The following is a 16,442-nucleotide window of genomic DNA, read 5'->3' on the forward strand; positions in this document are numbered from 1 at the left end:
AGTCACCCCCACCCCAACTTTTAATCCAAAGTGCCTTACAAGAGGAAATTCCATGAGAAAAGTTATACACTGTTGTTTGTAGCATTCAGTAAAACTATTTAACAACTTATCCTGCCCCCTATTAATCATTTTAAAATAAGTCCCATGAAGAGACACACACTTTTAGTTCTCTGCACAAGAACGAGCCTACAGATAACATCGGTCAGATAAGATTTGGGGCAGTATTAACAGGTTGCCTGCAAGGTGACAGGTTTCTGACAGCAGTTTCAGCCTTTTCTGGGTGAAACGCCAGGAAGCCAGTGGCACGTGCTGCATCCCAGCAGAAAGGCTGCTGCAACACCACAGGCTGCTGGCCTGTGAAGGTCAGTGAGCACCTTTCACGTGCATTAGGTAATTACCTCAACGGATGCAGATGACTTTAGAATTAAAATGAACCTCAAACACAACAGTGACATTATAGTATTTAAAGATGTGTTGTGATTTATACCAATGATCAGTATATGATTTTACTACCTCACAACTGAAGAAATTCAATTATAAACTCAGCAGTGCACTCCACAAAGGGCAACTTACATTTTCTAGGCTGCTTTGTTTCAAGGAGAAAGAAAAAACATAACACTGAGAATCTCTGATTGCTGTGTTTTATTAGTTTGGGTTGTTTCAAGTTTATTTGTTTGGGGTTTGGGTTGCATTTTTTTTTGTTGCTGTTGTTTGCTTTGGTTTTAATGAACTTTTAATTATTTTACACTGAAACATACATTTGCCTCAGTTCCCACAGAAAACCGAATGTGTTATACTCTAACATGTTAGGACATGGTCTCAAGAAACTCACAACAACTTTAGTTTATGACCCCAATTTGTGATAATTCAGCCCTGTCCTCCCTGGCTCAGTACTGATACTGTAATATCACCACTGGTAACCTTCCACCATCCACTAGCTGAAGCTGCGTAGGCTGACCTGAGTGAAAGGGGTATGAGAGACTCCTCTAAGCAGTTTACATTTTTGAAAAATAATTCTAAACAAAAATTTTGAATTCTGTGCTGCTTTCGTAGCAGCAGTATTATGCCAACACATGCCCCATCCAATAGACATAATAAACTTCAATAGCAAAACCTTCAACCCTTTTCTCTCAGTAAGGTCACAAAGCGAGAGTCTTTGGCATCCTTGCTGGGGACAGCAGGCATTTGAAAACTCCTTCCCTGGTCTGCACTAAAGCACCAGAGTCTGTACACTGCATACGTACCTCCACTGAGCACTGGGAAGTAGGTGGCACATTTACCAGTCATCTTTAAATCATCCACAGAAAAACCTTTAAGGCAATATACCAAATTAGTAAGAGCTGGAACTGGTGACGATACAGAAATCTGCCTATTTTTACCAGAGGTTACCCAGTGGACCAGAAGATTATACCCAAAGAAACAGCCTAGTCAGCTTCAGACGAGGGGACAACTACCACAGAATAGTTTGGGTTGGAAGGAACCTTTAACGATCATTTAGTCCAAAACTCCTGCAATGAGCAGGGACATCTTCAACTAGATCAAGTTGCCCAGAACCACATCCAGCCTGGCCTTGAACGTCTCCAGGATGATGTATCTATAACCTCTCTGGGTCCAGCCAGGACTGTCACAGGAGATGCTTTGTGGCTTTCAGCATCAAGTCCCGCAAAACACATGTAGGACTAGAAGAAACTTTTAAAAGCTGCCAGTAAGATGTTGGTTATTTTTTAGTTTCAAAACAAGTAAAGGAATACAGTGAGAAAGAGAAGACTTAATTCTAATACTTCATTAAAAAAAATAAAAAAAATACTTGAGAGAGTTATAAACATAGGTGCCTGAATTAAAAAAGCTTGCCAATTACTTCCACCAAATAATTAAAAGGTTCTAACATAAGGAAACAAAATGGCAGGGGGAAAGTCTCTAAATGAAAATGGCATGGTCCTCAAACAGGTGAGAGGTTACATGAGACACAAGCAGAGTCTGAAGAAAAACAGCTGACAGATGTGCAAGTAGGCAATACCAATAGAGGAAACAACTCTGCAAGCTGCTCAAAAGCCATTCAGTTTAAGAAGAAACTAAAAACTAAAAAAATTTAAAAAACATATTTACAAGCTTAAAAGCTTTCTCTTACCTATTTTCCCATGATTGTGTACCAAAACAAAGCAAAAGTTAAAATATGCAAAACACAGGAATGCTTTTTAGTCATAACCTAAGATTTCTTGGATACAATGAAATACATAATATTCAGTCCTCTAACCAGGCCATATATGTGTATGCACTTTGGAAAGTGGTTTTACTTTTATTTAAAAAAGGTACATTTCCAACACCCACAGTCCCAGGAGAAATTTCTGATTCAACGCAGTCAACTTTCAGAGGAATAAAATGAAACCAAACATAAGAGGGAAGTGGAGTAGGAGTCTGTTCTCACCATCTCCTCCTCTTCTGAAGAGGATGAAGAATGCCACATGCCTGTGTATACTCAGCCTTTTCTAGCTGTATACTTTAAAGCACCCTCAAAGTATTCACCTGAATGTAAATGAATACTATTTTCAATTTCCACATAGCACTTTTTTTTCTGGCTTACCCCCAGTAAAACCACAACTAAATTCAACTTTTTCTTCCCCCTTTTTTTTTTAACTGAAATTCTACTGAAATTCAGAAAGAGTAATTTTTTGTCTAAGAATAGGAGTTTTCAGCACATGTATCTGGCCTTGAAGTCATACAACTGTGAGAACAGCTATCACAAAGTTTAAACGTACAAACTCAAGCCTAGCATTTACTATTCACCAGAAGTAATAGATGGCATTAAATATAACCACACAACTCACAATCCAAAACTTCTGTATCTTGTACTTAGACCCTAATGTCAAGTGAGCACCCTGTTTTTATAAAAAGGAGCCCTCTGGGCTACAGCGTACAACAGAAGTGAAATGATGATACGTCAGTTGGTAGCAAGGAACCACAGAAGCATATAATGCCATTATGCCATGTGCATTAATTTCAATGAATTCTGCCTAGACCAAGGTAAGATATGTGTCAATTAAATTTAAATAGCTATGGATCAGGCCTTGAAAACACTAATGCCTCCCTGAAAAGTTTTTATTAAATACTATGATTATTCTGTCTACATATGCTTACTGTAAAGCTTAAAAATATGCTTTCACCTGATGGCTAAAAACGCTTTAGTCAAGGATATTCTAAGCACAATTTGCATTTGCTTGACACCTAAACTTTGATAAGCTTGACTGTTGCCAATTAGCTGATAGCAGAAACATTTTAAAAGAAATGCTGTGCAGGGTATAATTTTTTCCAGCAAGAATCCACCAGTTAAGTAATTCAGAAACCTACCACAAACAAAAACATCAACTCAAAGTTGTGCTCCTCAGAATAAGAACTATTAGAATTTGCATACCAGTATTTCTGCTGCCTTAAAAAAAAATGTTTTACATACATAAATCTGTGTCAGGCAATGTTGCCAAAGTTAACCTACTTGCACTCCAGCCTTCAGGCTGTTCCACATCATCTGGTCTCTAGATTCCACCTCTCCAATATTCTGGATTCAGAGTTACATTAAAACCTTGGGCACTCAGTGTTGACAACTCTCACAACAGTGCTGTTTCTGTTAAAGACTCATCATCAGGTAACATCAGGTTTTAGGGCAACTCTCTTGCGCATTGCTTTCAACATGCTCCTGAATTTCACCCATTATGGCAAAGAAAAGCAAAAGCACGTAGGCAAAAACATTTTCAGAAGAATGAAAACTGTGAAAACTAACTGGAAAACAAACAAATCAGTGCCTCCTTAAAGTGCAAGAGTCTAAACAGATTAAATAATTTCATTGTGATTTTCAAATGCTTGGAACTTATGATGTTACTAAATACATGCAAAACCAGTCTATAATTAAACAGGCAAGACCTCACAAAGCCGGCATGGGACCACTTAAGTTATCATAATGTCCTACTCACGACATTTTGAATCAACCTGTCCTTGACACCATCTTAGGATCCAATTATTCCTTCACAGCACTTCATCGGAATCTCAACACTGACTCAAAATATTACTTAACATCTCATTCATGTTAAAGCCTAAACCCACAGATTCTGCACCACATTCACCAGGAAAACTACTATGCTGTTCAGTATGTTAAAACCACCCTCTACCAGAAGGCACAGCCCTGCAGCTATCAGCAGAAGGCAGCACAACACTGTATCTACTCCAGCGCACAGATCAGCATAGTTGCCTGGAATATCCATCCAGGGAGGTGTACTCCCCTGCAGCAACGAGACAGGCTTACATTCCTTTTATTCACTTCTGAAAACTGGGATGGTAACACAGAACTGAAAGGTGGTATGGACAAGATTACTCTAAAAGAAGTTTGTGAAATGTTCTGTTAATGGTCTGTAGGACTCTTAGTTTATTCCACGTTTTGAAGTCCTAAAGAAACCTCATGGTAAAGAGATCTAAAGCCTACAGTACAATGAGAGTGCATGTATTTTAATGCTGTAAAAAATGCACCATTTTAGATAGTGACTGTACTTAACCATGGTACACACTACAGCTGCTCTCCATTCTACCTGAAAGCTTGGCTGAAGTATGCTGGCACAATACAGCTTCTGACAACATTCATATTCAGCATAGTGTTAATGTGAGTAAATATTGAAAACTCTGACAAGCCACTGTTCAGAAGGCTGTGTTGCCAAATTATGAGTTACAAGTGTTCACAAAAAACAGAAAGAGATGCTATTTGCTAACCTGATGCAGGAAACGGAAAAGCATTTCCTTTTACTCAGCATGAAGCCCTGAGTTTGTACCATCATAGAAGTCATGACCCCACTATCCTGTTCAGCAGTAAAGCATCTCACTGCCTCTTCCTCACTTCAGCCTCACAGCTTTTTACTAATGTGTCACTGTATTTTCTCCCTTTTTTTTTTCCAATAATAAAAAAGATTAATTCACCGGAAGTTTCAACTGTACCTAGTTTTACATGCAACTATTGTGATGCGCAGTAGTAGCTTTTCCCTGTTAATTACACTTGACCACCCATAAACCAGAACTTGGCATATCTCACAGCCAAGTGAACAAGTGGAGTTACCACCCCACCTACTGCACACTTTGCTCTCTGGAGGAAGTTACACGCGAATTGTATTAGTTTTACCTAGGTGATAAAACTGACCTGACATTCACTCCAGTCATATATTTTCTACTCTTGCAGATGCTGACTTCTTTAACAGCACCCCCACCGCTGAAGTGCAGTCACCAGCAAACAGAAGTGGTCTTTATTTCCTAAGGTGGGGAAAAACAGACTGAAGTCTACCCTGAACTCATAAAATCATTCAGAAATACATTGTCACAACAACCTCTCCTACATTACTCTGTCTTGCTATTTGGATTATGATGCTACACTGCTACCCCACACATAAGTCAACAGCCCCCTGGTGAGAAGCTGAAATTACAAGTGCCTATCTGCTGCTAAAGACCAAAACATCATTACATTGGTAACACACACGTGGCAAACCTTCATTGAGAATTAACACGATCTTCCCCACTCTTACATAATCACACTGGTTATGACAGAAGAATTAGAAAGTGAAAGCACTCAGGATACTTTCATTTCCCAAGAAAACTGCTCCCACACATGCAGCTTTCCTAATCAGTGAAAGCAGAAAACTTTCCTGTCTCAGTCCAGGTCCTGGCAATGCACACAGAGAATTTTAAGAGCTCTATTACATATGAAGTACAAGAAATCAGTAATAAAGAAAACCAAACAAACCAAACCAGAAAGTCAGACCTTTAAAGGAATTAATTCCTATGTGAAAATAGGTAAGTAAAGACACAGCTCTTAAGCTTTTTGTTTACCTTTTATGCTAAGGACTATCAGGAATGTCACATTTGACTCTTAGCTTTAGCCAAATGACCATCTAGTAATTGCAAATCAGCAGTTTCACTACAGGAAGCAAAGAACAATAAGACATTAAAGAACCCTACAAGCGTGTGGGCATCTCGATAATACCCCCATCACTGGCACCATCAGCAACAGCTGGGATGGGGTGACTGATGCAGCACCCCAAACAATTCCTGACACAGATGATGTATAAGGGTTAGAAATCTCCCAGCCACCTCTGCAAAGATCTTGGCCCAGCCTGAAAAGGCAGCATTCAAGCAGGCCTGGGCACAGGGTTGATTTGACAATTCGGCTACTGCACCCCACCAGCATCCAGGACTTCCCTCAACCCAACCACTTACAGGACTGAAGTTATGGAGCCAGCTCCTTGCTGACTGAATAATGGTACTGTTGACACATGGGGAGATTCCCCAGCCAGATGAAAAAGAAGATTTAACCAAAAGCAGAACAGAAATCGCATCTTTCATTCTATCTATCATTCCCCTTCAGTTAGAGAAGTCCATGAACACCAGCCAAATTCACAGGACTACTGATGCTGCTTCCTGCCTTCACCTATCTTTTCAGGCATAAGAGTGCAAGAAAAGCAACCGTTCAATTATCTTCCCACTTGTCTTTACAATGCATTTCTAAAAATGTGAAATATTTTCTATTTTGAGACATGGTTTTGACCTTTTCAAGAAGCTGATGGGTTTTGTCACCTTCTGGGGCTGCTGCTGTAGATACAGGGTTATCCTAAGAAAATGATTTTTTCTTAGGAAGTAGTAAAGATATTTTTGAATAATATTACAAAAGGTTAACAGGAAAACGCATAAACTTTATATTTTCACATTCTGAAGAGACGTTTTTAAGGCATGAACCAAAAGATAGTTAAACACATTATTTCAGACAGATGTTCATGGTTCTACTGCAGTTGTCAACTCCTGCTACCACAATCGAAGTAATTACTGAAGTTTTTTGAAAGGTTTACTAGAATGCAACAGGCTTTAAACTGCTATTAAAGGTTTTGGAAAGGTGCATATTCATATCATACCGATAAAAAAATCCACAATTCAGCAGGACTGCATACTGAAACAGCCCCTCCCCCCCAAAAAAAACCACCTACCACCAAACCTAACCACACCCCCACCCTCCCAGCAAAACCCATCAGAACACTCACAAAACCAGAAGCATTCAGCATACCAGTCTGATAAGGGCTTTCAAAATTACTCTGAATCCCTGACCTTTGCACCTTGCTTTACCTTTCAGAAAACACAGACAAGAATCTATGTAGAAAGCATAACTAGAAGTAATGCAAACTCCTTTTATGAACTCTTTTGTTTTTTTTAATACTTTACAAGATGTGTATATCTAAATAACTCCACAGCACTTCAAATAATCTTGCAAATTACTCAGTGGCTAATGCAAACACTTTCAGTAAATCAGTCTGGTTATTCTGCCCATCCTGGACAAAAGACTTAATAAAGCTTTCAATAACCATACCAACAGAACCAGGTACAACGCCCCATATTCAAGCCCACCTGCCTGCCACACATTTCAAATACAGCCCGTTCATACGAAGATATGTAACCCATCCTCATTAGAGGAACCAGAGTGCACTTCTCAGGTACAGGACAAAGCCTGCATGCTGCTCACAGGCAAGAGAGGCTTGGGCTATGCAACGAGAGCAGGAGCCTGGAGCCTCCGGATTCCACCAAGCAAATGGTCAGTCAGGCAACCCCAACTGACTGAACCATAAGGATTTCGAAGGCTGCACCCTTAGAAGGTTGTCACCTATTGAGATTTTTTAAAAAAACAAAAATGAGCACAACTCCTAAAATATCTCCCTTGCAGAGCAAGTCCTCAGTAGGTATCCGTTGTGATCACCTCCCGCCATTCAGACCTGCATCAACATCCCTATTTCAACTGTTGGAGACATATGACTATCACATCTTACATGAACAACTACCACAGCATTAAGCAGCTGCTATTGCTTTCAGGCAAGAAAAGCAATAAGTACCACATTAGCTAAATCTTTCAGCATTAAAACACCTTAAGTTCATGGTATGAGCAGAGCAGAAGCACATACATGAGCTAGTACAATTTTCTCTTTACTACCCCAAAAAAAGAGCAAGGGAGAAGTAAGCAGTGTTAGACCCTGCTTTAAGCCAGGTATTATTTCAAGTGGTAAATATTCGTAAAGGTTTGTGCTGCTTAACAAAACAAAACAAAAAAAAACCCAACAAGTTGAGCTGACACGCCTAACTTGATTCTACTATTCCTGTGATTACACTGCCAATATGCTGCTGAATCACAAGTCTGCAATAATGGTGGGTGGGGGAAATCAAGACAGATAAACCAGACTTTAAATCCACGTATCAATCAACACTTGGCTTGTCTCTTTCCAGAAGCAGCAGAACTTGATAATACACACTGCTGAGAGGGCAGCTAAACATCACCCTTTAAAACCCAGCTTCTTCAATCTGCTGTTCCAAGATGACCACCATGATAATTATTAGAGCTGAGGCATTGCCGAAACATGTATGACCTCTCTCCATCACTTCTTCCAATTACTAGCAAAATCAGCATCCACCCCAGCCCATGCTGCCGAACCCACCAAGTAAGGGACACGGGCCAAGGGAAGGGTCTGCACAGTACAAGGGGTGGCCTGGGACAGTTTTCCTCTGGGAGGAAGACTGACATCCATGTGCACCAGCGCAAGCTGCCCCCAAGGAAACCTGCAACACACATGTGTTAGCTCTTCAGCAGCAAAATGCCTGTCAAAAAGGGTTTTACTGGACAGAAATACAGACAGGACAAAATGCGAAACTATTTTGGCTTTTCAACTCCCCAGGACATTTACTTTTATTCACATGCCTTAGTCTTAATACAAACATCACGGATAACCTAGAGACACCTAATGACGTTAGAGCAGCACACAAGAGCTGTGAGCAATGAGAGAAACATGTTATTTACTCCACAAGATAAATTACAAGTTTTATCTAGGAGTCAAGATGACCAGTAAACATAAAAGAAAAAATATCTTTTGACCCAAAACAGATGCTTTAACTACACAATGAACTAAAGATAGCTTCAGTGGGAAACGGGCTGTTTGTAGTTAGAGCATTTATTAGTACAAAACTACATCTCCAAGTACTGCTGAAGTTTGACACATACTTCCTGTATGACAGTAAGAAAACATCTAATGAACAATGTTGGGAACCGCAGTTCTGCATAAGGTATGCTGATGACTCAAGCATCTCTTGGAAATCCAATATATTTCTGCTTGTATGTGGTTTCTTCACACTAACAGAAAACAATCATAACAAACTTTGAGGTCTCCAGAACAAACTCATTATTTGCAGAGGATGGGATTTTCTCCTTTTGAGGGAAGATGACAGTATGGTAACCACTCCACCTTTCAACCAGGCATCAGCCACTCTACCTTGACAATTTTTCTTACATGCAAATAAGCCAAACAATGCTAAAGTTTGTAATCTAGTTAGCTAGATTAGTCTCACTAGGCAATGAGATACTTGCTCTGGAGTCAGATAATACAATAATGTTTTGCAAAACATTCTCAAGATTGGCTTCCTTTCCTCTCTCACATCCCCCTACCCCTCCTCCCCCCCCCCCCCCCCCAAACACAACTATGGATAAAATAGGCAACAAGGAATTTCAGATATCATAATAAGATGATTCAACAGAAGAAGCAAAAAAGAAAATCCCTTCCTTGAAAAAGGCCTTGTTGTTTTACACAGTTTCACTAGATACACAGACAAGTAACCATCATCCACAGATGCCTATTACAAGTTTAGAGTTATTGCTAATTTCCTTTCTCACTGCAGTGTGGATTACTAGGTGACCTAGCACAATCTCCAACCACCCTTTAGGCTTATCCTCAGTTTGAAACTGAAGTAATGCTGAACTGCTGACCTGCAAGCAGAAGTTTAGCTAAAATGGTAACATTTCCTCTTCAAGACTATTGACAGAAAGTGCAACAGGCAGCTCTGACCAGCGTCTACCAAGTATTAAATAACAGAGCATCAGATGTGATCGTTAAGGGATATTTAAGTAAATCATCAAGAACAGGTTTTGTAAAAGGTAACACTGCTTACTAAAAGCTGACAGGTGCACAGCAACAACAAATGAAGTTGTTAAACACAGAAGACACACACATAGCATGGGACTTGGCAACAAAACTCTGCAACTCCACCCTGTTAGCACACCCCAACTGAAAACACCGACTGAGGAACCAGGGGACAAAATTAGTGTGTGCAACCACTGCCTTCCTGCTGAAAAGGCCGCAATCAGTGCTAGCTACTTCGAACTACAATAGTAGCTTGGTGAGATATGCCTCTTCTTCCAAATGAGCTTCTTGAACGTAAATTGTACCACTTTAACCAATTATACCTTAATCACTGCATTCCCACTGTCCGCACTTACAGCTGGAGCCATCTAGATTCAGCACTGGCTATACCAAAGCACATTCACTTTTATCCTCTTGTAAAAGCATCACAGGTCATAAAAATATATATACGGAAGAAGAGGCAGTCATACTACTACTAACCAGAACAGCTGCAATAATCAGCAACGGCTACCTTTAAAAAATAAAAGATAATTTTAAGAGTGCTGTGATTTAACTTTAGGTTTCTTTTTCTCTTGACAGTTCAGTTCACTTTAAGTAAAGAAAGAGCTTTAGAAGGTGTCCTAAAAAAAGGACGGAGAAATATTTTCCAGCAACTCCTGGTGCTCAGAGGAAGATTCACAAACGCTGCCACCCGCTGAACCCCATTTCACGACCCCAGTTAATACAAGTCCCTAAACCCAGCACTCCTTCACCCCAGCAGCAGAGCGTGGCGGCGAGCTGTGTGTCACTCGCTAGAAATAGCGCTCACCTTTCACAGGCACGGATGCCGGCGCATCAGGGTCACGCCGTGCATGTGCAGCATCTACCTCCCGGCCCAAGGCACACACCGCGCCGCTCAGCCAGTACCACCCCCCCCCCACCCGTCCTGCTGCCCTACCTGGCAGCTCTCTAAGAGCAACAGGCCTGCCCGGGGTCCTAGCGCCGTCCCAGGCCGGGGCTGCCCGCTCGCCCGGGAAGCGGCAGGACACAGAAGGGGAGAACACCAAGCCCAGTTCAGCGCTGGCGCGACCCGGGGCCGGGGTGGCGGAGGCCGCCGCTATCCGGCCTCGCCCCCGCGGTGGCTTCGAGGTCACCCCGGCCCCAGCCCGGAGCTGAGGCGGCGGGGACCGGGAGAGGCCGCGGAGCGGAGAAGGCCGCCCCCCCCATACCCCCGGCCGACAGAAGCTTCCCGCAGGGCCGGGAGGCGGCAAGGGATGGGGAGGCTACAGCCATGCTGCAGGGGGGAAAAGTTACCGGCGGGGCGGGGACCGGGTGTGGGGGCCGCGTAAGAAAGAAGCGGTCCTAGCTCTGGGAGAGGGCAGGGGCCAGGCCCGGCGAGGCCGGCGGGCAGGGACGCGGCGAGGGGCGCGCAGTCGGCTCCCAGGCCGGGCCCTGGCGCAGCGGGCGGGCAGCACAGGGCCGTGGCGGTGTCTCACCTTGGCGGTGCCGCCGGGCTGCAGCACGTTCTGCTCCACCGTCATGGCCCCTACACGGCTCCCAGCTGCGCCCCGGGCTCGGCGGGCGGCGGCGGCGCCGTGCAGCAGCGGCTGGGCCGGGCCCAGGCTGGGCGAGCAGAGCGGGAGGCGGTGGAGGAGGAGGGGCAGGAGGGGGAGCCCGAGTCACCGCCAGGCGGGCGGGCGGCCGGCACGGGGCAGCGCGGCTCCTCTCAGGCCCCGCTGTCACTCCCAGTGCGGCCGCCCCTGCCACCGCCCAGCGTGCCCGGAGCGCCGAGCTTGCCGCCAGCCCCGCCCTCGGCTCGGCCACCGCTCGGGCAGAGGTTCCCCGGCGGAGCCGCCCCGCGCACCTGCCCCGGGCGCAGCCCCCCCCGCCGCAGCCGCAGCCACAGCTACAGCCGCCCCTTCTCCAGGAGGCCGCAGCTCCGCCGCTGCCCATTCCCGCCGTATTTGCACCGGCCGCCTCCATCTTGGCGGGATAGCGCCGGCCTGGCTGTGGCCCAATCGGGAGCAGCGCGGGCCCTCGGGCCGCCCCGCGCCTTCGGGAAGCACCCCGCGTCCTGGGCTGGGTACGAGTGTCCCTCGGCCCCTCCAAGGGGCAGCTCTCCGCGCCGCATCCCGCGGAAAAGCGGAGTTTCCCCCGCTCTGCAGCTGCCGCCCGGGGGAGCTACGGCCTGACTGGGGGAGCGGCGGAACCCAGAGCGCCTCAGTCCCGCTGGGGGCCGGCTGCGGGTTTTTCCCCTGCCGTGCCGGTAAGGGTGTCCCGCCCTGCAGTCTGACAGCCACCGGCGTGCCTTGGCGGCAGGAACCCGGCGCTTCCCGGGGGTCTGCAAGAAACTGGTGGGCAATGCCAGCGCTGGCTGCTCGTGTCGGCCACAAACCTCAGCACCAAACGGCGCTTGAAGTTGTGGATCTTCCCCTCCCTGTTTAGGTTTAGCTGGGTGAGCCGAGAGGTGATGGCATTCGGTATTCAGCTTAAACGGGAACGTCCTTAACTGTTTCACTGCTGATTAAAATGTAGGGTTTCAGGTCTCGGCAAGCCACACTGAATTTTGGTATCGCAGGTAAAGGGTATGAGGAAAGTAATTGCTACTCCATTACTCCGCTCTGTGGAGTCAAGGGCAGGGAAGGAAAAGACTCGGCTTTGGGCATCGGCATAGGCAGAGGAAAGCCCGCCTGGTAGAGCCGCGGGGCGCTGGGCCGCCCGGAATGCGTTAGGACAAAAGGAGGTGAACGGCAGCCCTGAAGCCCACCCCACCTTTTGAGTGCCTGCACGGTACGTGGGAGCTCCGCCTCAGTTACATGTCTCCAGCCAGTGATGCTTGGCCTGTAAGGGAGAGCTGCAGATTCTGATGGGTCCACGTTCCTAAAAACCGTGCGCTGGGAGCCTAATGCAACCAAATGAACTGTGATTACTGCTCGTCCGTCACAGAGAGCCTGAGCATTTACAACTCTGTAACTCAGTTTCCCCCTCGCCCCACAGTACAGTATTAATCTTTTAAACCTGAGATTATAAAGTAATAACATCGCTGGAAGAGCTTGGCCTTAAAGTACAACACGAGCACGGTTTGTAGGAACCTACAAACACTGCCTTATTCCACTGCAGCTTCTGTGCAGCTTGATCAGTATTTGCCCTTCCCTTGTTTATTGTTCGTAGATTGTATCAGTTTTAATGCTTTTTGCCTTCTATGCTGCATTATACAAGGCAGATTTTAAAATTTATGTTCCCAAAGAATTTATCATGCTAAAGACAAGAAACTATTCAGATAATATAGTGAGATCAGAAATGGCTTGCAAATTACTTTTCTGGGGATAAGGGCAGAAATTATCTCTGCTCACTGATGGCTACATGTAAGAAAGGTAACAGGAGCAGTTTGGTGGATTTTAAGGAAAACTTTTCTGTAGGGCTGCTGTGCTGGTATGCTAGGCTAGTTCCTCTTGTCCTCTTCCAATACAGAGTCATGCTCTTTCTCATACAATTTTACAGCTTCTACACTGTGTTCTTAACATATGCTGCACTATTTGTGGGCAGGTAATTTTCATCAAAGCTATTCATTGTTCACATTGTTTGGTAATAGTTGCTTCTATGCAGCATTTAAAAAATACATGCATTCATCTTGCAATTATTTTTTCAAGTCCTCTTTATTTAGCTCTATAAAATAGCTTCCCTGACTGAGAGAGTGTGTCCAAAAAGGTGTTGGAAAGAAATTTTACTCTTTGTTGCATTAATTTTAAATCAGGATAGGATGACAAAGTATTATCTTGCATCAAATTCTCTTCGTCTTCCACCCCCCCCAAAAAAAAACACTTTTAAGGGCATCCTCACTTCCCCTTCCTCACTTTCTTTAAAATAAAAAAAAGCTGAGCAATCCACTCCTGAGACAGGGATTCATCATTGAAATCCTAACATAATCTGAACCATAGCCATGCAAATTAGGATTCTGCTGTACATATGGTATTGCTGGAAACTAGACGGAACAGAGTTTTATGTTCCGTTTGCAGCACAAGCTCTATATGAAGTACACTAAGCATAAGACTGGAATTCGTACCTCATCAGAAAACACGATTTTGTCAGGTCTACAGTTTAGAAACAGCTCTTAACTTGGTTGTATTAGTATTCCTTAGTGTCTGTAATACTGTAAGAAACTACTGTTTCAGGAGAAATTGCTTGGTTTCACCCTTCCTTCCTTTTCTGCTTTTAACTGCCGTTGACTGGAGCCCAGATGAGTTTTGTTTGAACCTAGCAAAGAATTCAGCATGACAACTCAAATCTAAAAGCTGTCACACCTGCACTGGTACCGCATAAAAAGAACCATATAGGAGACCTGCTTTTTTCCCACCTCTGTTGTATCATGTAAACTCTTGCAGAGAGTACCTGTAAGTATTATTTCTGAGACAAAGAGCCCACAGGCTTAGATTTCTGAGCTCCTGTTGCTAGTGATCCTTTAGCTGTCACACTTCCAGAGCTGCAACTATCTTCCTTCTAGTCTTCTTGATGGTACTAGTGCACAGAAAGGGAAGTGATCAGAGGCTGCATGATGACATTTCTTACAAGTCTCAAGAGCTGATATTTATTTCTTTTTTTATATATCTTCCTGTTGCTTTTATGGTTGGTTACAAGTTGGGCGATGTACCTTAATGTACTTTTAATATCTTAAATAGCATGAGGCATAGCTATACGTATTTTTCCAGAAGTCTATCATATTTCCCCTTAGTTGCTCCTTGCCTTTTAATATTACCGGGTTTGGGTGTGAAACATTTGGCAATGCATTGTGCAACTTCTGCCTTCAGATGCTTGGTCCCCTCCGCAAGGTTACCCCTGTTTGCATGGTCTCCTCCCCAGCAGGGCTGCTGCAGAGATCCACCTGAACTACACCCTGAACTCCTCCCCCCTAAAGATGTTGTTTTCTTCTGCCAGATCAGTTCCCCAAAATGGTTCACTGACTGGCTGTATGAACAGCTGCGCAGGCCCAAAAGAGAGGGTGACACAGGCTCAGTGAAGGTCCCTGCTGAGCTCTGTTTCACTTATTTCTTAAACCAGCAAGTGATGGTGTCTTTCCAAGCTGCAGCCTGCCTGTTTGATGGAAACCCTGTTCCTGCTCACTAGGCTCCTTGTCTTCCCATTTTCGTAAGGAATAAATAAAACGCCAGTCAATCACAAAACACATTAACACATGTTCTATTGTATACAGAGATCATGTACAACAAGAAATAACTCACCATTTCCTTCTGCTTTCAGTAGGCTTGTTTTTGTCTTTAATTAATGCACCATTTATTTAGGGCTTTAGTTATATATACTGTGGCTGCATTTGTTAGAGCTGAGGAAGTACAAGACAGGACTTCTTGGTCTTCTTTTCCCAAATGTGTAACCTGCTGTGTTTGCCATGAAAAGTACTGCTTTAAAAAGTGTTGTAAATGCTACACCTGCACAGCTTCTGAGAGAAGTTTCTCTAGATACGCATTCCTAATACCCATTTTGGAGCACTTTCACTTAGGCTTTTTTGCTTTGCAGTAAATAGTTCAGCCACCTGAAATAAATCCACTGCCACTCAAGAAGCTTTTTAAGCACGACACCTTTTAAATCATAATTTGGCAATTACTCTCTGCATCATTGCTAACCATTCAAACACAGCTTCCTCACTTACAAAATCTTAGGTTTGTTGTTCCCCAAGGGAACCAAACCAAAAACTAACTGAAGTTGTACCTTAGGAAAGAGAGAAATCAATGTCTGAAAGCCTTTGGAAATCTAAAAGTAAAACTAAAATAATGTGAATACAGCACTTGTTGCTGTACAAAACACAGCTTCATATTGCATTGTTTGTATTGTTAAATTGAAGGTCTCTCATCTTCCATTTGCTGCCTGACAGCAGATGCCTAGTCATACGCTTTCTAAAGTCAGGTGCTACCTGCAAAATAAAAACTGTGAGATTTAGAGTACCGAGTGATGTAACCGCAGCAGAATTCCCCAGAAATTATGGGTTCTCTGAGAGCCAGGTTCATGTGTCTTACATTTAACCTTAGCCAGCTCCACATTCTATTCACTTTCTTGACCACACTTGTGCATTGATCCTATATATTTCACACAGCTTTTCTGAGAGGAAAAAAAAATTCCTATGTGGCTGAAAGTAATTTAGAGCTTCAACAATGAATACAAGTCCTTTCAATAGGCATTACCCACCACTTACCAAGCAGTAGAAAGCTTCAGAACTTTTCCCCAGAATACTTTATTCTGTTATTGAAAAAGGTAACTAATTTAAAGGAGCATGTTTCACAACAAATCACTAGCTCCACTGAATTTCTTTTTAGGTAAAATAACCATTAGCACTCCCTCTGTTTTAGACTCCAGCTGGTAATTATTTACAATGTTTATTTTTAAATTATTTCAGCTCAAATATTTACCATTTTTAGCATCACAAGTGTGTAACCCTCAGATATTCAACATCTAACCAATTTATTTTGGATTATAAAGCAATGAAGCCAGTTC

General features: G+C 43.6%; 1 protein-coding gene across 1 annotated transcript in view; it reads right to left on the reverse strand.

The window, feature by feature from the left end:
• USP25 (ubiquitin specific peptidase 25) overlaps nt 1-11,580 on the reverse strand; it is a 91,111-nt gene extending 79,531 nt beyond the window's left edge. The window contains exon 1 of the mRNA XM_034071770.1: nt 11,441-11,580. Within this exon, the coding sequence (XP_033927661.1) occupies nt 11,441-11,485 (45 nt within the window). The 5' untranslated portion in view covers nt 11,486-11,580. The remainder of the gene's footprint in view (nt 1-11,440) is intronic.
• Nucleotides 11,581-16,442: the final 4,862 nt, after the last annotated feature.

Source organism: Melopsittacus undulatus, chromosome 2 (assembly GCF_012275295.1).
Source record: "Melopsittacus undulatus isolate bMelUnd1 chromosome 2, bMelUnd1.mat.Z, whole genome shotgun sequence".
Taxonomy (NCBI): Eukaryota; Metazoa; Chordata; class Aves; order Psittaciformes; family Psittaculidae; genus Melopsittacus; species Melopsittacus undulatus.